We start from the raw sequence: 24,221 nt of genomic DNA, 5'->3' as shown, positions 1-24,221 counted from the left end.
TTGTGGACTGCTAGCGAGTTATTCTGGGCTGTCCATTTGTTTCGGTTAGTTTTTCTAGGTGTCCAGAAAAATCATTTAAGGTTTTTTTGGTCGATGACATACGTGGGACTAGTGGGTCCCGACACCATTTACATCCTTAGGCTGCTCCCAATGCTCCACTTTGGATAGGTGCTAAACATGGCAACAAGGCAAAAAATCCTATGTGACAATCTAATTAAGAAGAGAGAGAGAAGTTTGGTGTCCTCAGAAAGAAACGATGCTAGTCACGGGAACCTATGCAAAATATTAAAAATGAAGGGAACTAACCTATGCAAGTAAGACTTTAGTTGCTAAACAATTAAATGAGGCAACCTTAGCAACAACAAACTAAGCACCAATGCATTAGAGATTATGGTTGCTTAACATATTTAATGCTTTTAGCACCTCATTTAGCACCTTTGCATTGGAGGAAGCCTTATAGCTAATACATAGTCGACTACACGAGCGATCATTCTTAAATGGGAAAGACATAAAGGATAAGGGATAGGGTAGGGTTCAGCCGCTAGGGCGTGCCTTGATCCTCTCGATACCCTTCCTCCCCGAGACGCCTAGGTTAAGGAGTGATGATGGTTTAGGCCGTCCAGTCTGGCCCGTGGACTCTTGGATTAGGCTGGTTGTAATGGTGAGTATCATATACTAGTATCATGCATATGATACTAGTGTGTGATACTACAACCGCAATGCGTAGTATCATGTGATAATATCATAGAAGAGTTTATTTATTGTCATGCATGACACATAGTAGCACAATATTTAGTATGATACGGTATCATAATATGATACTCAACCCTCTCTTTCATTATTTAATTCCATGCCACCTCATCAAATATGCCTAGTTGACATGCATGATACTACTTATGATACTTCCATTACGACCAGCCTTAGGTCGATGCACGCAAGGGTAGCGAGCTGTGCGTGGGAATGGCCCCTGTCCGTCAGTGGCCCTGACAATTAGCGGAAGTACTCCCGTGCGGAGTAAAAGAGAAATAAGAAAAATAATAAAAAGACATAACAAAAGGGAATCGTTTCCCATCCGCGCGCCAGCCGAACCGACGCGCCGGTCGTCCCTCGCGCGCGTGGGCCCTTGCAACATTTTTTCCACCCGCGTGTTTCGCTGATCAATGGATGCAACATTTTTTCGTCCAAATTTGTTGCAACCAGCGTTATTTTTGCTGCAAGCATTTTTTTACTTTTTTTTGTCCCAGTAAAAAAACTGCATATACGTTTGGTTGTAACTCCAGTTCGTCAGATTTTTCGTTACAATCGATGTTTTTTTACTTTTGCTACAACCGGAATCATGTTTTGCTGCAACCATTCACTAAAAAAGTTGCATACACGTCACGTAAATATTTGCTACAACCGGCGTTTGACTTTTGCTACCACGTACCATCAGCTTCGTTTTTTTGCTACGATCACGTAGATATTTTTCTTGCTACAAATTTTGTTTTTTGTTGCAACCGTTGAAAAAATTGCTACATCGCATCGAAATTTTGCTGCATAGGAGGAAAAATGTTGGATGCGGATCCAACGGTGCGGACGTGCGGGGTTGGTGGATCCTGTGGCCCGCGCGCGACCGGCTGAAAGTTTGGGCCGGCGCGCCGGCGCAGATCACTCCCCACAACAAAAGGCAAGGAAACGAGGCCATAGTCTCCCGCGCGGCTGGGCCGGCACATCTAGATCTCCCCCTGACGCGAGAGCTTCCCTGTGTCCAGGGCGCTAAGGCCTTGTTTGGCACACAAGGATTGAGAGGGTTTTTAGTGGATTTTCCCCGTTGGGCTTAAAAGCCCCTAAAATCCCAAAAGAAGCGTTTGGCACACCGGGCCTCAACCGGCCCAGCCCCAAATATCCCGTCACATCCTCCCCAATCCACGGGGCTTTCCAGCATCGAGCCAGACCTCGCGGCTCGCACACCCCGCACGAGACGCAAGCCACGCGCCGTCGCCGTCGCCTCCTCAGCCTCCGTCGCCGTCGCCTCCTCCGCCTCCGTCGCCGTCGCCTCCTCCATCGCCGTCGCCTCCTCCGTCGCCGTCGCCTCCTCCGTCGCCATCGCCTCCTACGCCTCCGTCGTCGTCGCCTCCGTCGCCGCCTCCGTCCCCGCCTCCGCCTCCGCCGTCATCACCGGGCGCCTGCTTCCTATTCTTTCTAGGGCAAACTGACCTTCTCCCCCAAGGTACACCGCCCCCTCCCCTCCCCTCCCACTCCCCTCCACTCCATATCGATCTAGGGTTTCTCAACATTGGCGTTGGTGGTTGGTCCGCCGTTTGCCTCGTCATCATTGACCACTAGTGACGAGGATAATTTTTCCCATACTTTGAGGTTTGCCTCGTCAACAGGAATCAAGGAAGAGAAGCCGATGGTGTGCACATTCGTACACTATATGCACGTTCCTACAGTAAATGTGTGCACACATTCATCCACCATCTTCCACTGGTCACTACTCATACTAGTTGCAGGGATTGAATTTGGTAATACCCTCAAACTGAAATAAAGGTGCTGCAGCAGTCTAGATACCATCCACCATCTTCCACTGGTCACTACTCATACTAGTCTAAATAAAGGTGCTGCAGCAGTCTAGACATGTTAATTCCTGTTGTTCCACTTTGTGTTAGATATTGATAACTGGATGTAGTGCAAAAATGTGAGGGGAGAATCATTGTGCTGCACATAAGTTTCATTTGTATATCATCAGTCTTATTATTTCTTAATTACTTACAGTCAATTAGGAAGAGGAGGGAAGTGAACATGGACCCAGATGGTCAAGCTATTCAATTGTAGGAATTGTGTGAACTTTACTAAGAATCAGATCCAAGAGAAGGAGAAAGAAATGAAAAGGTACTACAGGGCTCTAAAGGAGGCTCGAAGACAAAGCGGTGTTAGCTGGGATGATGTTAGATGCACACTAATTGCCGATGAAAACCTTTGGAAAAATATGATCCAAGTAAGTTACTTTACCAACATTGCAACGACAGCTCCATGCTTGAAGTTGGTATTATTGTGGTATTAATCATTTTTACTATTCTTGTTTGTAGACATGGAAAAGAATTGGAAAATTCAGGAGAGGATCTTTCCCCCTATATGACAGACTAGGCGACTTATATGATGGTAAGCATAATTTGAAGAAATTAATACTGGTGTGTTGGATATTACTGCTGCTAGTTATGTGTATTGCTGCTGCTAGTTATGGGTATTATGTGTATTGCTGCTGCTAGTTATGGGTATTATGTAGTATTATGTGTATTGCTGCTGCTAGTTATGGGTATTATGTAGTATTATGTTGCTGCTAGTTATGTAGTATTATGTAGTATTATGCTGCTGCTAGTTATGTAGTATTATGCTGCCATTATTGGAGCTTTGCGGTTTCCAGTTTTTACAAATTAGTTTAGGCAATTGTGTCGATCACCGTTCTTTGTTTTATCGTGTATAAGAGTACTATACTAGATCTATTGTTGTATACCATGTGTCTGATGAAACTATGTTTTTCCAGGTGATATAGTGACAAGTTTTAGGCTGCAGAAGAATGTTTCCGAGCTCACAGGAAACATGTCTAAGCTCGCATTGGACATCTATGCGGAAGTTCACGACGATTCTTTGCCTTTGATGGAAGTTCCACCCCGTATGCGCTGCTTCCATACTTGACTTGTTATGATGGCATGATCTTTTTCTTTAGCCTAGATGAGATATTCTTGGTTTATTTGACTCAATGGTGTGAAAAAATGATGGTGATGTTGCTGGAATGAACTGTTGTAATTGACAACTGTCATAATTATTGTTGTTGGTGTGATAAAAATCACATTTTTATTCTATTGTGCATCCAAAGGCTATCCCAGCCAAACAACAATTTAATGTGTTTGGGAATATTGGAAATGGGGATGGGAGGGAATGCAGGGAATTGTAGGGGATTGGTGAAGGGGAGGGATTCACCAAATTCCTGAAAATCCTCAACCCCTTTGGGCTTGAAAGCCTCGAGCGCCAAACAAGGCCTAAAGTGGTGGGCGCCTTGCTATTTGGGCTCGCACAAAGTGCTAAACACAAAAAACATAGTTCCACCGAGGCCTAGTTACTTGACTACCGGTCGTGCGTAGAACTAAAAGCCCGCTACACCACGACACGAGGCTCTCCATTTCTCTACTCCGCTCCCTTAAACCCTCCGCCGCCTCCTTCTGCCGCCGCCCCTTCTGCCGCCATGCGCCGCATCGTCCGAGCTCTGCGGCCGCTCCAAAAATTAACCTCTCATACCACCCAGTTCCCTCTCCCCGTCCACCGCCTCCTCTCCGCCTCTTCCTCCTCATCCTCCTCCGCCTCCGCTGCCGCCTCCTCGGACTCCGACTCCGCCGCCCACGACGCTGATTTTAACAGCGCCGACTTCTCCCTCCCACCCTCGGACCCATCCCCAGCCTCTGGCGCACCCGTCCGGAACCCCCTCTCCGCGCTTTGTAAGGTCCGGTTCGAACCCTGCCTCCGCGCGCGCGCCGACGAGGCGCTCTTCGGGGAGAAGAATGCAGGGATGGGAGTGGAAGACGCGGTGGAGGAAGAGCGGTCGCGGGAGGTGGCGCTCGCGCTGCTTGAGGCCGCCCTCGAGCCGCCCGACGAGAACGAGGAGGAGGGGCCCGAGGAGGTCAGAAAGGAGGACCAGATGTCGCTCTCCGTCGGGATCGTTGGTGCGCCCAACGCCGGCAAGTCGTCGCTTACCAACACTGCTGTACGTTTTATTCTGCCCCTTTTTTATGTATTTCATTCATGAATATTGTCAATATTAGATCTTGTTACATGTGTTTGGATAGGGTGATAGTGTAGTTGATAGTACATGGTAGGAACACGTCCAATCGCTTTGGTACCAAGAGCATCTCCTGATGTAGATGTATAAATAACTACTCCCTCCATCCCATAATATAACAGTGTGCCAAAAACGCTCTTATATTATGGGATGGAGGGAGTACTTTTTAAATCACCTAGGCCCCAAAGCGGTGCTTCAACTGATGGTATATATGATTTTTTTTCTCAGAATTTACTCTAGATGTAAAATACATCACTTGGTTATGCAAATATACATCACCAACCGCCGCCCGAGTAAACCAAATCGTGCCGTGCGGAGGCCCAATCACCATATGAACTCACCCCCTCCCCCCCACCTCGCACGACTGCCCTACCTCCTGCTGCACTCCGCGCACCTGGCCGCCGCCGGATCCGCCGCTTCCCCGCCGCCGCTCGCCTCCAAATTGGTTGGGCCGCCCGATTCGAAAGCCGCTCCGTTACCGCCGCCGCGCAACATGGCTTCGCGGTACCCTGCCGCATTTCCTCGGCCGTTCCCCGTCCAAACCGCTGCCCACTCTGCCACCGCCCTTGCGCAATGTGCTGCAGAAGAAGTTAAAGACCAAGTCCGGCTTCACGGGGGTGCGATCGAAGCTCTCTGTGAACTTTAGTATCAAGTTCAAATGCGAAGGCCGTTACTGCTGGCTAGGCACCTCCCCGTACGCCGATGAGTCCGCACATGCGTATGACGTTGCTGCGTGGCGTTTCTACCGACCATGGCAAGAGCTCAACTACCCGGAGATCGAAGACCGAAAGACGACGGAGTTCCTCGGGCCAAAGAGTTTGAAAATTCTCCCGATCAAAGAGAAAAAGGGGATTCACATTGCTCCTGGTGAGAGTGATGAAGCCGCGTTGGCGAGGTTCGCGTGAGAGAATCCGCAGTATGTCCAGAACGAGCTGGAGTTCTACTGGAAGCGTGAGGCAAGCAGATGGTGAAGCCGGAGGACGAGGCTGGCCCCTCAACGGTGACGGTGATCCCCGTCGATTCCGACTCGGAGGAGTGGGATGAGTAGGAGGACGGCGAATAGCTCCACGACTCTGACGACCCCACCACCGAGGCATTTTGGGATCTGTTTGATAGCGACCCCTAGGAGCAGATGTAATTTAAGTAGAATCGTTACGCAGTAGTTCGGTATGATATATTACCTCCGCCCAAATTACTTATCATCATCCGTATCTAGAAACATCTAAGATAAGTAATTCGGGACGGAGGGAGTGGTAGTTTGAACTATGTTTGCCTCAAATCAATTTGGTATGTTTGAAATGATCTAGTGATGTAGTAGTTCTAGTAGTTTTACATCATCTATTGGAGCACCAGGGCCCTATTTTACATCACCTGTTGGAGTTGGACGTTTTTTGGTGATGTAAAAAGCACTTTTTGATGATGTATATTTTACTCACACCACTTTTAGGTGATGTAAAATACATCATCCATTGGAGATGCTCTAAGGGGAGAGATAATTTCGGAACTCATGCATAGAAGCAAACTGATAGCTTGTATAAGACCAATAAAAGCTACGTACATGTCATTCTACTGTTTGAGATGTCATTTATTACTACGTACTAGAGTAACATGGGCCATTCAATACAAATAAAGGGTATTATGTTTTATCCTGTCAACTATCAGTTGTTGTGGAAGTCCTAAGATGACATCTGATCTGTTCAGGTATGGAACAATTGTTAATGTTGGATTGTTCAATTAATGCTTGCAGGGCTGCTAATATGATGCCTTTCTTATGGTTTAATAATTTGTATTCAGTTTCATTATTAGTGAGAGTAAAATTACCATATAGACATAGTGATGCCTTAAGTTTCCTTGTTCATATCTGCTAACAGGTTGGCTCAAAAGTGGCTGCAGTCTCCCGCAAGACAAATACAACAACTCATGAAATTTTGGGCGTGCTGACAAAAGGGAAAACTCAGATAGTATGTTTTTATCAAATATCTGCTTTTGCTTGTAGAGTGTTGATTTGCACTTTTCAGTATTTGACTTTAGCAGGGCTTCTTCAGGACCTTCTCTTTGGCAAATAATTGCAATTTGAAAATGATGTGTATATGGATGATGTCATGGAGTTCCTGTATTTTATTTTAGCAATTTATTTACTGCATTTAGAAATCTGGTTACACAAGTAGTGCAAGTACATTTTTTTGGCTCATCCAATCTATTCTATTCTATGGAAATTAAGAAATTTGTATGTGTAATGTAAAGCATTAGTTGTTTTTCCATTATAATATAAATATCATCTATTTATGACCTGCTGCCGAAAATGCCTGTCTGAACCATGTTAAAAAATTTCTTGAAGTTTAAGTTGTTTCCAGCTGATAAAATTCTCTGCAGTGCTTTTTTGATACCCCAGGTCTCATGTTAGGGCACCATGGGTTTCCTCATAGGGATGTCACAGTTCGTGTGGAGAGTGCCTGGACCTCAGTTAACCTCTATGATTTACTAATAGTCATGTTTGATGTCAATAGGCATCTGAAAATGTAAAGTCTCACTATCTTTTCCTCTCAGGTTAACCAGCCATTTTCAGTTACTAATAGTCATGATAAGCACACTGCTTAACCATGTGTAGATTTGCGCAGGCCTGATTCTCGAGTAATAAAGTTGATCAAACGACTGGGTGCCGAGGTAAACCCAAACCAGAAACGTATTTTGTGCATGAATAAGGTTGACCTAGTGGAAGACAAAAAAGACTTACTGAAGGTTGCAAAGGAATTTGAAGATCTTCCTGGATTTGAGAGGTTCCCCTTGGTCTGCACTATGATTTACATTGCGTTCCTTTTCTATATGCCTGATTAAAATTGCCTGGAATGTTTCTTAGGTACTTCATGGTATCTGGACTAAAAGGCAAAGGAGTGAAGGACCTTGTACAATACTTGATGGACCAGGTATTGATCTATTCTCAACATTCAGTTTACCCTGCTAAATTGTCAAATAGCTGTATTTTCTTTACTTGTAAACATGTTTGTAATGAAAGATAAGAAGATTCTGAATTTCAAGGAAGTTGGATGCAGAATTTTATGTGTATATTAGTCGTTAGATGGGTACTGTTTTGTAGATTGAAATGTCCATCTTCTGTTATGTTTATCATCCTATGAAGGCAGCTACTTGAGTTAGGATGAATAACTTGGCTAAAATTCTCTGTAGAATTTTATAGCAGATGTAAATTTAAGACTGCCTTCATTTCTTGTTCCACCCAATCCATCAAATTGACCAATCTCAGTTGCTTAATTAAATGATCTACTTTATTTAATGTTTTGACTCTTCTGAAGTTTATGAAAAAAGCACTTGTTTTTCTTTGTTGCTGTAAACTGAATCCAGGATCTTGTGAAACACTGTGTTTGGTTGGTAAGCAGTGGCATTAATGATTGTTTATGTTCTCCTTTTAGGTACTTGCCAATAGAATTTATTTTTTTCGAGAAAACGCAAAGACTTCGCGTTTCATTTCATTGAACATAAGGAGAGTTTAGCAGTACAGGTCTCCGAGCAGGAGAGATACAGGATCAAAATGCAAGAAAATTAGTGTACGTCCCAAGTCATGGGGAGGACCAGTCCCAGGCCAGTGGCGCCTGCCCGGACCCATAGTGTAGCCTCGTCTTTGATTCTCGCGATAAGCTGGGTTGAGGAGGGTTGTGCGGCGTCGAACATGCAGGCATTCCGCTGCTTCCAGATCATCCACGCCGTCAAGTGGACCGCCGACGCGAGCCCTTTTTGCATTGGCTGCGGCGTGGCCTGTTTGGCTTGCCGCCACTAGTCTTTCAAGTTGTCGTCCTGGGTCGGGTCGGGTCGCCAGGAGAGGTTATCGTGCCAAATTTGCCGCGAGAAGGGGCACGCAACCAACAGGTGGTACATCGTTTCCGGCTCCTGGTTGCATAGGACACACCACGGGTGGTGCTGCATGCCGCGGTGGCCAAATCTGTCAGCGGTCCACCAACGGTCCAAGTTGGCCAGCCACATGTGAAACTTGACTCGTGGCGGCGCCCAACTTTTCCAGATCAGGTCCCATGCATCGCAGCCGGAGGAGCCCGTGAAGGTGGCCAAGTAGCTGCTACGCGCGGAGTAGACACCATCCGATCGCCACTTCTAGACTAGCTTGTCAGGGCGATCCTGGAGGGTGATGTGCTCGATCTCCCGCCACAGCATGAGGTATTGTCCAATTTCGTGGACACCTATGTTGCCGAAGATATCACGCACCCAACTATGATTCTGTAGGCCGTCAACGACGGAACACATCTTCCGCCGTTGTCTGGGGATGCAGGAATAGAGTTGGGGAGCAATCTCCCGAACGGATCAACCATTTATCCAGCGGTCCTCCCAGAACTTCCCATAAGTGCCGTCGCCAATGATCATCGATGTAGAGGCGAAGAACAGGGCCTGCTCCTCGACGGAGAATTAGAGGTCGAGGCCTTGCCATGATCTGCCCGCGTCCGTCTTGTAATACCAGAGTCAGCGTAGCCGCAAGGCTAGGCCTACCTGCTCCATGTTCTGGACGCTGAGGCCTCCCAGGGAAGTAGGCCTGCACACGCAACGCCAGTTGAAGTGGCAGCCTGCACACGCGACACCAGTTGACGTGGCAATTGCCACCATTAGCGGCGGCGCACCCTTCCCACAAGAATCCTCTTTGGATTTTCTCGGCCAGCTTGAGCGTTTTCTTCGGCGGCGCGAAGACGAGTAGCTGGTGGACTGGGATTGCGCATAAAACACTCTTGACCAGTGCAAGTCTGCCGGTTTTGTTCATTAGCTTCGATTTCCAGCAGGGAAGCATGTCCGCGACCCTGTCCACAAGTGGTCAGAGCTGTGCACTCGTGGGGCGCCTTATGGTTAGCGGGATCCCTAGGTAGGTCAACGACAGCTCAGCTAGCGCACATCTCAGGGTCTCAGTGATCTGCGTTGCGTGCTCCGATTCGCAATTGAGCATGGTGGCCGAGCTCTTACTCTAGAAACGGGAGGGGGGGGGGGGGAGAGGACTACCTCCAGACAGGATCGCTCGCGTGTGGTCTTGTGGATGTGTGGCTGTTGGCTCTCTCGGGAGGACTAGGAGCACCTCCTTCCGGGTCATCTCAAGGGCTGGCCCTTGTGGGCTTAAGTGAGATGGGCCAGACAACCCATACTGGTTCAACACTCCCCCTCAAGATGGGTGGTAGTTATCTAGCATTCCAATCTTGTCACATGCCAAGTTACAGTCCTTTGTTCCCGGTCCCTTTGTCATGCAATCTGCAAACTGTTGCCCAGAGCTCACATGAGTAAGACTGATGATCCCAACATCAAGTTTCTCCTTAATGAAGAAGCGATCAATTTCCACATGTTGTGTCCTGTCATGTTGAACTGGATTATTAGCAATGGCTATAGCGGATTGATTGTCACACCACACCTTCAAGGGCCCCTCCTTAGAAGTTTCAACTCGCTCAGTACGTACTTCACCCAGAGCATCTCACACAACCCTTGAGATAAAGCTCTATACTTAGCTTCTGCTGTTGATCTAGATACAACAGGTTGTTTCTTGCTTCTCCATGACACCAAATTTCCTCCCACAAACACACAATAGCCAGAAGTTGATCTTCTATCATCTTGACAACTAGCCCCTCTGACTATAGCCATCCACCTCAAGGTGTCCACTCTTCCCAAACCACAACCCTTTACTCGGAGTCCCCTTCAAGTATCTCAGGATTCCGTGCACAATATCAAGATGCCCATTCCTTGGTTCATGCATGTATCTGCTTACCACCCCCACAACATACGTAATGTTAGGCCTGGTATGACACAATTACAATAATCTCCCAACCAATTTCTGATTTTCTTCCTTATTCACTAGATCTCTTGATTGTGTTGTCACTTGATCATTTTGTTCAATCGGAGTAGGGGCAACACGACATCCCATCATTTCCATGTCACTCAAGAGATCCAAGGTATATTTTCGTTGGCACATAGAGATTCCCTTCTCTGTCCGAGCCACTTCAATGCCAAGGAAGTATTTCAGGTTGCCTAAATCCTTTACCTCAAACTCCTTGCCCAGACAACCCTTTAATCTCTCTGTTTCCTCCTTATCATCTCCAGTGATAATAATGTCATCTATATAATCATGTAGGGGCAACAACAAGAATGGTGATTTTTCGATTAGAGTGTCCGTAGAACATCGTGTGGTCATCGTTACACTTACCATACCCCATACCACGGGTGGCATGTCTGAACCTATCAAACCATGCTCGCAGTGATTGCTTCAATCCATACAAGGATTTCTTCAGCATGCATACCTTCCCTGTGGTCTCTGAAGTACCAAAACCTGGTGGTATCTTCATGTACACTACTTCCTGCAACTCACCATGTAAGAAGGCATTCTTGACATCTAATTGATGCAACGTCCACCCAAAGTTTGCAGCACAAGAGACCAATATCCTTACCGTGTTCATCTTTGCCACGGGCGCAAACGTCTCAGCATAGTCAATTCCATAAGTTTGACTATATCCTTTGGCGACCAATTTGGCTTTATACCGTTCCACCTTACCCTTAGGATTCTGCTTCACTGTATAGACCCACTTACTACTCACTACTTTCTTTTCTGCCGACAATGTGGTTAGCACCCATGTCTTGTTTTTCCTTAGTGCTTCCAACTTTTCTATCATCGCTTGGCGCCACTTCGGATCTTGCTTTGCAGCCTTCCAATCCTTTGGGATTGACACATTTTGAAGGGAGGCAACAAACGCCTTATATGAAGGTGACAAATCCTTATAAGACCCAAAATTGCCAATATCAAGGTCATCACAAGCATCATTCTTTGGTAGAGCCTTCCTTGCTACTTCACGTGTAGCCTTTCACAACGCAATGGGCATCTCCACCGTGTCAGATGAGCTTGCCTCACTGTCTTGCTGCTCCCCTTGTACTGTTGGCTCACTGCCTTGCTGCTCCCATGTACTTTTGCCTTACTGCCTTGCTGCTCCCATGCACATGTGGTTGCCGTCGAGAGTACACCAGGGTATTTGTGTGCCATCGATCTCGAACAGGAATGTGGAGAGCACCAGTCTTAAGTGTATCGACACTTGGTTCGACATGAACCTACACATCATCATTAGTGAGAGTACTAACTGGAATTGTACCCACTATTGGTTGGACCTGAACCTGCACATCATTATCAGTGTTAATGCTGACAGAATCACAGTGAGTATGGGACACCTCCTTCTCCCCCTCTTGACCATCATGCATAGGGTGTAGGTGGTCAAGCTCTGCAAACAGCAGACCAAGATCAGTCGGCTCACCATAGAATGGCTCAGACTCCATGAAGGTAACATCCATACTTACAAACCTGCGTTTTTTAGAGGGACACCAGCATTTATACCCCTGCTGACTAGAAGAGTATCCCAGAAAGATACACTTCACTGCTCGAGGATCAAGTTTGCCAACAGATGGTCGGTGATCACGAACAAAACAAGTACTGCCAAACAGCTTTGGGGGGGCAACAAACTTATTATCTACAACGAGCAACTCAGACGGAAATTTCATGCCTAGTATCTTGGATGGTGTACGGTTGATCAGGTATGTAGCTGTCATAACTGCTTCATCCCACAAGAACTTAGGCACATTCATGGTAAACATCAACGACCGAGCAACCTCAAGAATATGACGATTCTTTCTTTCGGCCACTCCATTCTGAGGGGGGGGGGGTGTCCGGACATGAAGTTTGATGAAGAATCCCTTGGCCAGCCATGAAAGCCCCAAAAATGTTGCTGACGTACTCTGTGCAATTGTCAGTCCTAAGCACCTTGACCTGCACCTGAAACCGGTTCTTTACAAGAGCATGGAAGTTCTGAAAACAGCTAAACACCTCGTCCTTGTGACGCATCAAGTAAATACAAGTCATATGAGAATAGCAGTCGATGAAGGTAACAAAATACTTCTTTCCATTCATTGACACTACTGGGCTAGTCCATACATCTATGAATAAGCATAAAGGGAGATATGCTCCTAAGCCCCTTACTCACATATGAGGCTCGTGTGTGTTTTGCATATTCGCAAGCATCACATGTCCAACTTGCCCTTGCCTATTCCACACATAACATCCGGAAATATTCTACTTATCTTATCAAAAGATACATGCCCCATCCTGCAGTGATGGATCATCGTCTGCTTCTCCTTGTCCTCCATGGTCGCAGCATACACCAAGTCCGGCTGCACCTCCTGGTCCATGTACCAGAGCCCCTTACGCCTGGTGCCAGTCCCAACCGTCTGGCTCGTTTGGCGCTCCTGAACCAAGCAACCGAACTTGTCAAGGATCACACGACAGTCTATTTGATCAATGAGAGCACTGAAAGAGACCAAATTGACAGGAAGAGCTGGCACATGTAAAACTGACGATAACGAGATAGTTGAAGTGCACTTGACTGTGCCAACCCCTATGACAGGCTGATTTGTGCCATCGGGAGTTTGAATAGTGCCCTTGTGAGTAGGAGGATGCTTATTGTAAGACTTAAACACACAGGAATTACCCGCAACATGCTTAGATGCTCCAGAGTCTAGGACCCATTCTGGAGCATCCACATTAGGAGTAAGAGATGCCTTTGTCGGATTACCTTCATCAGTGGAGGCCCAGTGAGCAAAGTCTCCGTAGGTAGACTCATCAACTTCCTTGCCCTTTGATTTTACAGTGTCCCCTTCAACTACCATATATGTGCCCTCTAGCCCCCTGGGTTTCCTGGGTGGCCACCTCTACCCCAAGAAGGTTGACCCCCTGAGGTCCCTATGTATCCACTTCTGCCTCTAGCCTGCCTGCCTCTGCCAATTCCTCCTCTGTTGTATCCCCTACCTTTGCCACGAGTTGGACATTCCCTCTTCCAGTGACCTACCTCCCTACAGATATGACATTTGTTGGGATCTCCCCACTCCATGCGCTTAGTGACTGCAATGTCAAAGCTGGCACAACCTTCACGTCTGCATGCTCAAGAGATAGCCTCACCTCCTCTTGACACATTGCTGCAATAGTCTCCTTAATAGTTGGCAGGAGAGGTTGGTGCAACACGGATGCCCCTCTTCCATGAAAGCAACCTCTGAGCCCTTCCAACAGTTTCAGCACACGCTTGCGTGCAATCCACTTGCGCCCTGACTCGATGCAAGCTGCATCATAGAGTTCCAAAGGATCGCAATTATCCCGCTCCGCCCACAAAGCCTGGAGCTCTGCCACATATGCCATGTCGTCACCTTGGCGCAACCGATTGGTGCAACACGGATGCCCCTCTTCCATGAAAGCAACCTCTGAGCCCTTCCAACAGTTTCAGCACACGCTTGCGTGCAATCCACTTGCGCCCTGACTCGATGCAAGCCGCATCATAGAGTTCCAAAGGATCGCAATTATCCCGCTCCGCCCACAAAGCCTGGAGCTCTGCCACATATGCCATGTCGTCACCTTGGCGCAACCGATTGATCTTCCCCTCAATCTGAGCGATTAGCATGAAATTACCCTTGCCTGAGTATTGGGTGGATAGGGTCTTCCATATCTCGACGGACGTTGATAGTCCCTCCACAAAGCGTCCAATGGAGGGCACCCAATGGAGGGCACCACTGAGTTTAACAACCAGCCAACGAGCACAGAGTTTATGACCTTCCACCTCTTTCCCTCCGCGATATTCTTGTCTCCTGGTTTATTAATCGTACCCAATAAGTGCCCATCAAGTTCCTTCTGTTCTATAGCCAGCAATGCCCTCCTGGACCAACTCAAGTAATTTATGGCCCCCTCCAGCTTCATGTCCAGGGGTGACATTTCAAGCTTTTGAGCCACTTCTTGTCGAGGAACGATGGCCCCAAAGTTGGACTCTGCGAGGATCTTAGCGAGCTTCTCGAAAGCCTCAGCAAGCGCATTTGGTTCAGCCATCTCTGATCCGGTAATCAGCAACAGCAGCCCTCAGCAGCACAGCCCTACAGCTGCACGGTTGGCCCCTTTACGCCCCCTGGCTAGCAGCAGCACCCAGCAACTCAGCAGCTCCAAGTGCAAGCAACAACCACAGCCTCTTCCTCCAGCAGCAGTTCTCTTCCTCCTTCCTCTGCAAACAGCAGCTGTTCCAGAGGATCTTGGCCTCCAACAGCAGCCAACCCCCGCAGCAGTTCTCCAGCTCCCGGTCCCCTGCAGACACACGCACACACAGCAGCACAACAAGGAGCTGTTCTTCTCCACTGCCCTTCTCTTCTCCTCAAACAGCAGCAGTTCCAGAGGATCTTGGCCTCCAACAGCAGCCAACCCCCGCAGCAGTTCTCCAGCTCTCGGTCCCCTGCAGACACATGCACACACAACAGCACAACAAGGAGCTGCCCTTCTCCACTACCCTTCTCCTCTTCTCCTCCCACAGCACCACAGCCCGCCACGCTGAGGAGCAAGCAGCAGCCGCAACACAACCCACTCTTGAGGAGACCAAGCCGCTCCTCAACTTCCTCCTCTTGCCGCGCAGCACAATAGCTCCACCTCTTCTTCCTTTGCCGCGCAGCCAATGAGCCACACCCCCGCGCAGCCACGTCGCGCCTCCCAGATCCGCCGCCGCCTCGCCGGACGCCGCCCAAATCCGCCGCCACCTCACCGGACGTCGCCACCGTCTCCTCAGGCCCCTCCGCCCCTGACCTCTGATACCATGTAGAAACGGGAGGGGGGAGAGGACTACCTCCAGACGGGACGAACCTTGTCTGGTCGCTCGCGTGTGGTCTTGTGGATGTGTGACGGCTGGCATCCTTTGAAGCGTCCCATCATTCTCCGGTTAATAGGATTGTTGTTCTTGTCCTCGTCGCGAAGGATGAGGTTGAAATCGCCGCAGAGCATCCATGGACCCGCGTAGTCCGCACGTATGTCCCTGGTCTCTTGGAGGAACGCGACCTTGGCATCATCGGGTTGAGGCCCGTAGACGACGGAGATCCACCATGGGCGCCCTCGGGAGTGGAAATGGCCACGACCCTGCTCTTCCATGCGAGGAGGATGCCATCCCGAGTTCTGTTCGTAGGCAGGTACACGTACTCGTTGAATTCAACACCCGGGGTCTCTAGCACGGTTCGGGAGCAGACCAGCGCCATCTTAGTCTCCTATAGGCACACGATCGACACATCGGTAGTAGCAATGAGCGAGCGGACAACCACTCGCCGAGCGCGTGCGTTTAGCCCTCGCACATTCTAGATCACAATTTTTAGGTTGTATGTCATGGAACACATGTTCGACAATTGGGACATCAACTCCAGGCTAGACCTGGACGAGGCAGCCGGCGGGCACAGACGTGCATGGGGGTGGGTCAAGGCTGGTCGGCAGCTCGCGATCCACGAGTGCGGCAATGGCCGCCAGAACGCTTACAACTATGGGCGCTGCAAAAATCCCGTCGTAAGCCTTCATTTCCTCCGGCGTGTTCTTCTGATTGGTGCCCATAATCCCTAGGGTACGTAGGACTTGGACTTGGGCTCGGCGCTCCGCGGTGGGTGGTACCGACGCCGCCTTCTTCGCCGTTGCTGACCGACCACGCCGAGGCGAGAAGTTGAGAGCATGGCGGCGTGGGCGCTTCCCTGGCATGGGCAAGGCTGCTTGAAGCTGTCTGGTGGCCGCGGCGAGAAAATTGCCGAGTGTCCAAGTCGTCGAACAAGTGCCATCGCTCCCATCATCCAATCCACAACAAATCGAATGAAACATGAAAACCCTTGTTCCGTTCTCGCTCGCCGCTACTAACGGGTCTCGGTTGATTTTCCTTCCTTTAGCTACTTAGATGTTTTAGTTCGCTAAGTTTGAAAAGTCCAAAGAGCGCATACTAGCCACGAAGCTTGATGGGCGGCTTGGCAAAACGACCCAGAGTCGCGTGGCTCCTGGCAGCGACATGGGCTTCATCAGGGCGCTGCGGGCTAGCAGGCGTTGGCCTGGAGCATGACTCGGCGGTGCCAGGAATGGCCCCCCGTGTTGGAGCTGGGCCGTCAGCATGAACCGGCCCGGCTGCAGCGTTGTCATCGCTTTGTAGCATCGTGGCTGTTGGCGCCGCATTTGAATCTGGCTGGGAATCGAGACGGGGCAGAGCCATAGCGCATGCATCATCCGCGTGATCACTGTCAGGCCGTGACAGCAGGCCGTCAGGGCGGACCGGGGCGGTCTCTGCAGTAGGCAGAGGTAAAGCTGGCCCCGACAAGAGACCCACCTCTGTTGCCGTTCGCCCGGTGGTTGCGGGTCCGGGACCTCGCTGTCCACAACTGGGTCCAGAGCCGGGTGAATCGGAGGGCTTGGCGGGGCAGGCTCGTGCGCAGAAGGCGACATGGAGTTGGAAGGCGTTGTGGGGCGAGCGAGCAGTTGAAGCGCACCAGTTGGCCAATCCAAGGATGGACTGGTCGTGGTGGGGTTAGCGGTGCGGTCATCCGTAGCAGGATCAAGCTGTCGGGTCCTCTTTTGCCAGACTTGCTTTCCTCTTTTGGGACGACGACGAGGGCGGCGGGCCCCAGCTTGCCCGGGCCAAGGCGACATTGTCGGGGCGCTGACAGTCAGATCTTGACACGACGGCGCCGTACAATGGCGAGGGTCCGCCGAGCCCCAACCGGAACCGACGACGACCCCATCTGTGCGGCGGGAGCCGTCGGAGGTGGACCAGGTAAGGGCATCAAAGGCCTTGTCATCGGCACGGCCGACGGACGGCGATGCGGCCTCGGGACGGCGGCGCTTACGGCCACGGCGACGGGTCGGGCCGCGTTGCTCGTTGCGGCCGAAGGTGTCGTGGCCGTACTGACATCCCCATGGCCGTCGACATCGGTGCGATGATCCTGGGGGCAATCGGTCTGCCAGCGCGCTAACCAGCCTGATGGAGACGGGTAGGTTAGCGTTCGGGCGGAGGGGGCCTCAAACGGGATGCGCGCCGGGACGATCTCAACGATCTCCAGGATGGCCTGGCGGCGGATGGAGGACGGATCGCGGGTGCGTGTAGAGAGCCTGAACATGGCGAGATTCGCCCGCAACCGTGTCCCGGGGTGAAGGCGCTCCACCTAGCAACTCGAGCCAAGCAGGTGCTCATCCGTACAGTGATGCCATGCCTGCGCAGGGATGCCGTGGAGCTCAAGCTCGACGTGCTGGGCATGGGCAAGCTTGCTCCAAGGGCGTAGAGAGAGCGTGAAGCTGGGGCCGTCAATGAAGTGCTCGTGGCACCTCCTCGGCCTCCTCCATCTCGATAGAGCGAGACATGATGACACAGACTGTGCCTTGAGGGACTGCCACCGGCGCCAGCGTCACCGCAACGCGCGTGGGCGGAGGAGGGGGCGGCGGCGGAGTGGCACGGCGTCGCGCCGGGGGTGTGGCCTGGAGTAGCGCGCAGTCGCACTCCTTGGAGACGTGGCCCGGGAGGAGGCAGCGTCGGCACCTTATCTTGTTCGTGCAGTCGCGGACGTGGTGGCCCAAGTCGAGGAGCGGAAGCACAGGCCGGCCTCCTCCTTCGGCGTGGGGCTGCGGCGGTGGCGGGGCGCGGGAGCCTCGACGCGGCGCGGTCGGCGGCGCCTATCTCTGCTCCTCGGCTGCTGCCATGCGCCGCCCTCGTCCGCGGCTGCTGCCATGCGCCGCCCTCGTCCGCGGCCTCAGGCATCGTGTTCTCAATGCGGTGGACCTCCAAGCGGGGCCCGAGGCGGAAGGAGGCGGGCACGCGCTACCCTGCGCGGGGGGAGCTTCCAGCTGGCGTGGCGGCGGCACAGCAGGGGGTACCAGCGGTGGCACGACGGCGGCGAGGTAGCTCGGCTAGGCTAGGGCGCTAGGGGAGCGGGAGCGGCTTCATCTCGGCTAGGCCAAGGCGCTAGCGGAGCGGGAGCGGCTTCATCTCCAAATTTATAGAAAAAATGAAACATGTGATGAGATCAATTTTATTACGATCAATGCCCAAACATATCCCCTCTATGTACACAGTGAGAAAGTTATCCTCTTCTATGTTAGGCAGTGAGAAGATCTTGGGACGAGGAACCGGCGACAATGACTGAAGAAGTAATGAAAACCATATCATTGGAGGTTGTGCGAGAGAAGATGCTGGATCATATTCACCAAGTAATTCTTATAAATGATTCTGCTGTGAAACTTGACATTCTTTTAATATGTGTGCATTATTTGCTAAATATGACTTTCTACAGGAAATCCCATATGTAATTGAGCATCGGCTGATGGATTGGAAAGAGTTAAAAGACGGTTCTCTTAGGGTGGAACAACACTTTATTGCACCAAAGCAAAGCCAACGGCAGATTCTTGTTGGAAAAAATGGCTCTAAGATCGGGTAATATTCTTGTATTCAAACGTGCTTCCATGTATCAATATGACAAGCTATTTCTTTGGTGAAGCGCCGTTTCTTTTCCCGTCTCCAGTTAGATGTATTGCATATGCGTATTCAGTTCACACTTCCAATCAAATGTATTATGGCAACTAGTCATATGCATGCTTGATCCTAATGTGTTGATTTGGGATAAATATTTCAGGAGAATCGGTATTGAAGCCAATGAAGAATTGCGGTCCATATTCAAGAGAGATGTCCATCTGATGCTCCAAGTTAGAGTTGCTAAGAAGAGGAGTTCTTGAATAGATCAGCAGATCATGAGTAAGTTTCCACATTTCATTTTTCTGTTAGCCCTGTTTTGTCAGTCTGTTAGCAGCTTGGCAGAAATGGTAGAAAGATTCAAAAAGTGCACAGTTATTATTCTCTCAAAACTTTGGTACCGAAGTAAATTGTACTACCGAAGCAAAAACGTCTTATATTTAGTTATATAGGTATGCTTTGATTCTTCATCAAATTGTCTGAAGTAATATATGTTACCTTGTGCAGTTGTAGCGGCTGTATAGATAGCTGCTGGTCTGAGGTCTGCTCTGCGGTGCCAGTTCAGAGATATTTAATTATGTGAGCCTGTGCTTGTGTTAGTCGTGTTTAATGATATTGTGACGACTTCTCCACTTGAATCAAGGGCATCTATGTCTTAGCATTCAAATATGAGTAGTGATGTCCAGTTACAAGTTTGCTCGACAATATTGTACACGATGTAAGCACATACATGGACCAGTTGCAAAGAGGCGGGCTCGAACATTTGAGTATGTTGTGATACATAGATATACGAGCCTGCACTAGGTTATTGTGATTCTGGTTCAAATAATAGTAAGTACAATAAAGCTGAGTCAGCTGGCTATAAGAAATAAACTAATATATTTTTGTTTAGTTAGAGGAAAGAAAAGAGGAGAGAGAAGATAAGCAGACTCTTAGCTAAGAGTCAGTTCTAGTGCGTGCTCCTAGGCATTTTATGAGTATGAAAGGTGGACCATATAATGAAGAAGTAGTATACTTTTGCAATGAACTATTATACATGTTGGCTATAAGATGAGCTATAGATGACATGACAATGGCTTATAGCCAGCAGCTGACTATACTATTGTACTTGCTCTAAGTTGTACATTGTGTAAAGGACACAGCTTGTAAGGCTTGTCTTTTCTTTTTTAAAGCATAATCCCTCAAATTATAAGGCGTATCTCTACTCTTGTAAAAAAGACCCCGTTGGTATATTTTTAGCTGTCCGTAACAATCACTCCCCTGGCGGAGTGCATACGGTTTAGACTGCTCCGGGACTCCACCGGAGGTGTCTACTCCCTGGAACGCAGTAACCTCAGCCTGATCAAGAGAGTAGCTACCCTACTTTCCCGGCCTTGGAGACCTGCAGTGAGGGTGGATTATGGAGTTTGTTGACCTAGGGTTTGTGGAACAGATGGCAAGCGAAGTGTCGGGGTTGAGCGATCAGAGGTGCTAAGGGTCCGATAGATGATCTCCTCAAACGCCTGGGGCTTCATGAGGATGAAGATGGTGACCTAAACTTTGATGAATTCCCTAGGGTCGGTGGCTATCTGATGTGTTCATACTACGAGACCATACTCGTGGGAGTCCTTCTATAACACGATAAGGATGGCGTGGAACCTTGCGCATGATGTTCACTTTAAACCAGTGGGTGAAAAATTGTTTGTTCTCACTATGAATTGCTTGGGTGATTGGAAACACGTCACCGAATCCTTGGATTTTCGGGGATAATGGGGTGTTGATTAAACCATATGATGGATTCACCAAGCTAGATGAGGTTGTTCTTGACATGATCTCTGTCTGGATACAACTCCAAAACCTTCTCCAATAAGGAGGTTCTTGAATCTCTATGTAAACGTGTTGGTAAGATGTTATTTGTTAATCTGAGCCCAATGGGTGATGGACAAGCCCCTGATCAAGTTCTTAGCAATTACGAAGGATAAGAAGGTCTTTTTACCAAGTGTTCTACGAAAAGATCCCCAAATTCTGCTATGTTTGTAGGCTTTTCGGACGCACCTTCTTGGAGCATGGCCATGGAAAGCATGAGGAAAAAACATGGACTAGGGTGAATGGCTTCTACCCCTATGGTTGCCCCACCTTTCTATACATATGGCACCTCTAGTGGTCACCATAGTGGGTGGAGGGGTGGGGGTATGTGTAGGATCGAAAGAATGTGGGGTGGGTGGGGAATTAGACTACTTGATTAAACTAAAACTTAACATTTCCCAATTTTATCGGTTAGCAAGTTTTAGCGATTTTATCAAGTCTAGTACACCCTACATATGCAAGGCTACGAGTATAGCAAGTCTACGAGTATAGCAGCAGAAAGTAATGTCATTGCAAGTGTAAGTAAAGGAGGGTAAGGAAGATCAAACGCAATGAAGACACGGAGATTTTTTGGCATGGTTCCGATAGCTGGTGCTATCGTGTGTTCACGTTAATGGAGACTTCAACCCACGAAGGGTAACGATTGCGCGAGTCCACGGAGGGCTCCACCCACGAAGGGTCCATGAAGAAGAAACCTTGTATATTCCACCATGGCTTACGTCCACAAAGGACTAGCCCCATTCGGGGTAGATCTTCACGAAGTAGGAGATCTCCTTGCCCTTACAAACGTCTTCGTTCAACTGCACACGATTTGGAGGCTCCCAAGCAACACCTAACAAATCTAGGAGACACCACTCTTTAAAAGGTAATAGATGGTGTATGGATGATGAACTCATTGCTCTTGTGCTTCAAAATAGTCTCCTCAACACCCAGTCACTCTCTCACAAAATTTGGCTTGGTAGAAGAGGATGATTGGGTGGAAAGCAACTTGGGGAGGCTAGAAATCAAGATTCATGTGGTTGGAATGGAATATTTTAATCTCAACACATGAGTAGGTGGTTTTGTCTCACAAAATGAATGGTTGAAGTGTAGAAATGTTATAAGTGCTCTCTCCTCGAAAGAGAGGGGGTGGGGTGGTATTTATAGCCATCTCCAAATATCCAACCGTTATAACGTTATTGCCCAACTTGGTGAAACCAAAGTGAAAACTCGGTTGTACCAACTAGTGCAAAATGTCCCAACTTTTGGCTTTTGGATGAGATAGAAGGAAACATCTCGGTGAGACCGATTTGGCTTTACCTAAGCAACCCCAGTGCTTCCGAAGTTTCGAGAATTGAAACTTGGATATTCTGAATTTGAACAATTTGATATGAGCAACTTGGTCATTGCTTTTCGGTTTCACAGAACCAAATCTCGATTCTACCGAGATGCTAGTGTCTGGCTTGGGTTATGTCTAGGACTAAATCGGTGGGACCGAAATGGAAATATTGGTGTCACCGATTTTGGTAGTTTAGGTTTTGGACAACATCTTTGGTGAGGGTTTGGTTGAGGCTTTTGGTGGCATATCTCTAAGCACTTGAGCAACCAGATCATTATCAGTGCCTCATTCCATTTTAATAGTATTGGCTTTCCTATGGACTCAATTGTGATTCTCACATAAAACAAAAAAGTAGAGTCTTGAAGCTTTTGCCAATATGTGTTCTTTGAATCTTAGGGGATCCTTCTCACAATTCCTAGCCAATCCATTCATTAAATTTCTTGAAATATACTTGATAAGCTCATTAGTTCAATGAATTACATGTTGTTGTTTATTACCAGAACCACCTAGGGAGAAGTTGTGCTTTCAATATCCCTCTTTTTGGTAATTGATGACAACATATAGATCAAAGCTTCGACAAAGATATAATCAATGGTAATATCATTGCTTTGAGAAGTATGTGATAAGAAAGAGCCCCCTAAATTTGTGCATTATTTTGAATTTGCGTTTGAATGCAGATGCACATTCGATTAGGATCATGGGTCACTCTTCCATGTCACATACATCTTGGTGGAGTGTATAAAAGATTTGAATGAACTATAATGCACACATCACCAAGCATACAGGTGAATGATCATAAGATATATCGAAATGATAGGAAATAGTGGCATCAACCTGTCACGCCCAAGATGCGACCCTATCCTCAATTTGGCACGAGGGCCTCGTTAGGGATAGAAGCGCATCTCGTCGTGTCGCAAGAATGGATATCATTACAAGTACATGTACTGAAAAGAAGAGATATATATAGAATTGGCTTACACTCGCCACAAGCTACATCAGAGTCACAGCAGTACAATACATAATCATCATGAAGAAGAGCAGGGTCCGAATACGGACGAAAACAAACGAGAAAAGAAGAACGATGTCCATCCTTGCTATCCCAGGCTGCCGGCCTCGAACCCATCCTAGATCGATGATGGTGAAGAAGAAGAAGCAACTTCCAAATGAACAATCAACGCGCTCGCGTCAAGTAACCTTTACTTGTACCTGCAACTAGTGTTGTAGTAATCTGTGAGCCACAGGGGACTCAAAAATCTAATTTCCAAAGGTATCAAGACTAGCAAAGCTTAATGGGTGAGGTAAGGTTAACTGGTGAGGTTGCAGCAGCGGATAAGCATATATTTGGTGGCTAAACTTATGAGTACAAGAAATAAGAGGGGGGGGGGGGGTGAACTACGCATAGCGGACGTGAATTACTGATGATCAAATGAATGATCCTGAACACCTACCTACGTCAGACATAACCCACCGTGTTCTCGATCGAAGAAGGAACTCACGAAAGAGACAGTCACGGTTACGCACATAGTTGGCATATTTTAATTAAGTTAAGTTCAAGTTATCTAGAACCGGTGTCAAACAAAGTTTCCACGTTGCCACATAACCGCGGGCACGTCTTCCCGAAAAAGATTTAACCTTGCAGGGGTGCTCCAACTAGTCCATCACAAATTACCACAAGCCGCATAGAAATCCTCGATCACGAAGCTCGCGATCTCCTCGGACTCCTTAGTGGAAAACCTCAACTCTAAGATTACCCAAAGCATCACCGGAATCCCGATGCACAAGATATTTCGTCAAAGGTAAAATTAATCCAGCAAGGCCACCCAGTGTGTCGACGAACCCGATAGGAGCCGCGTATCTCGTTCTAAGGACACACCGTCTATGCATAGTGGACGCTAGCCAAACCTCGAGTTGCCCCGAGGTAGCACCGCCGACTGCTAGGTGGGTGGAC

General features: G+C 48.5%; 1 protein-coding gene across 1 annotated transcript; it reads left to right on the top strand.

The window, feature by feature from the left end:
* Positions 1-4,144: 4,144 nt before the first annotated feature.
* On the top strand, positions 4,145-19,880 carry LOC123410173 (GTP-binding protein ERG). Its single transcript, XM_045103069.1, has 9 exons — positions 4,145-4,738; positions 6,685-6,774; positions 7,187-7,332; positions 7,432-7,590; positions 7,671-7,737; positions 18,744-18,851; positions 18,935-19,074; positions 19,274-19,392; positions 19,618-19,880. The coding sequence occupies exons 1-8, from the start codon at positions 4,223-4,225 to the stop codon at positions 19,371-19,373; spliced, it is 1,326 nt and encodes a 441-aa protein (XP_044959004.1). The 5' UTR covers positions 4,145-4,222; the 3' UTR covers positions 19,374-19,392; positions 19,618-19,880.
* The last annotated feature ends 4,341 nt before the right edge of the window (positions 19,881-24,221 follow it).

Source organism: Hordeum vulgare, chromosome 7H (genome assembly GCF_904849725.1).
Source record: "Hordeum vulgare subsp. vulgare chromosome 7H, MorexV3_pseudomolecules_assembly, whole genome shotgun sequence".
In the NCBI taxonomy this organism is placed as follows: Eukaryota; Viridiplantae; Streptophyta; class Magnoliopsida; order Poales; family Poaceae; genus Hordeum; species Hordeum vulgare.
Note: the sequence above shows the minus strand (reverse complement) of the source record. Positions and strands in the feature narration are given on the sequence as shown.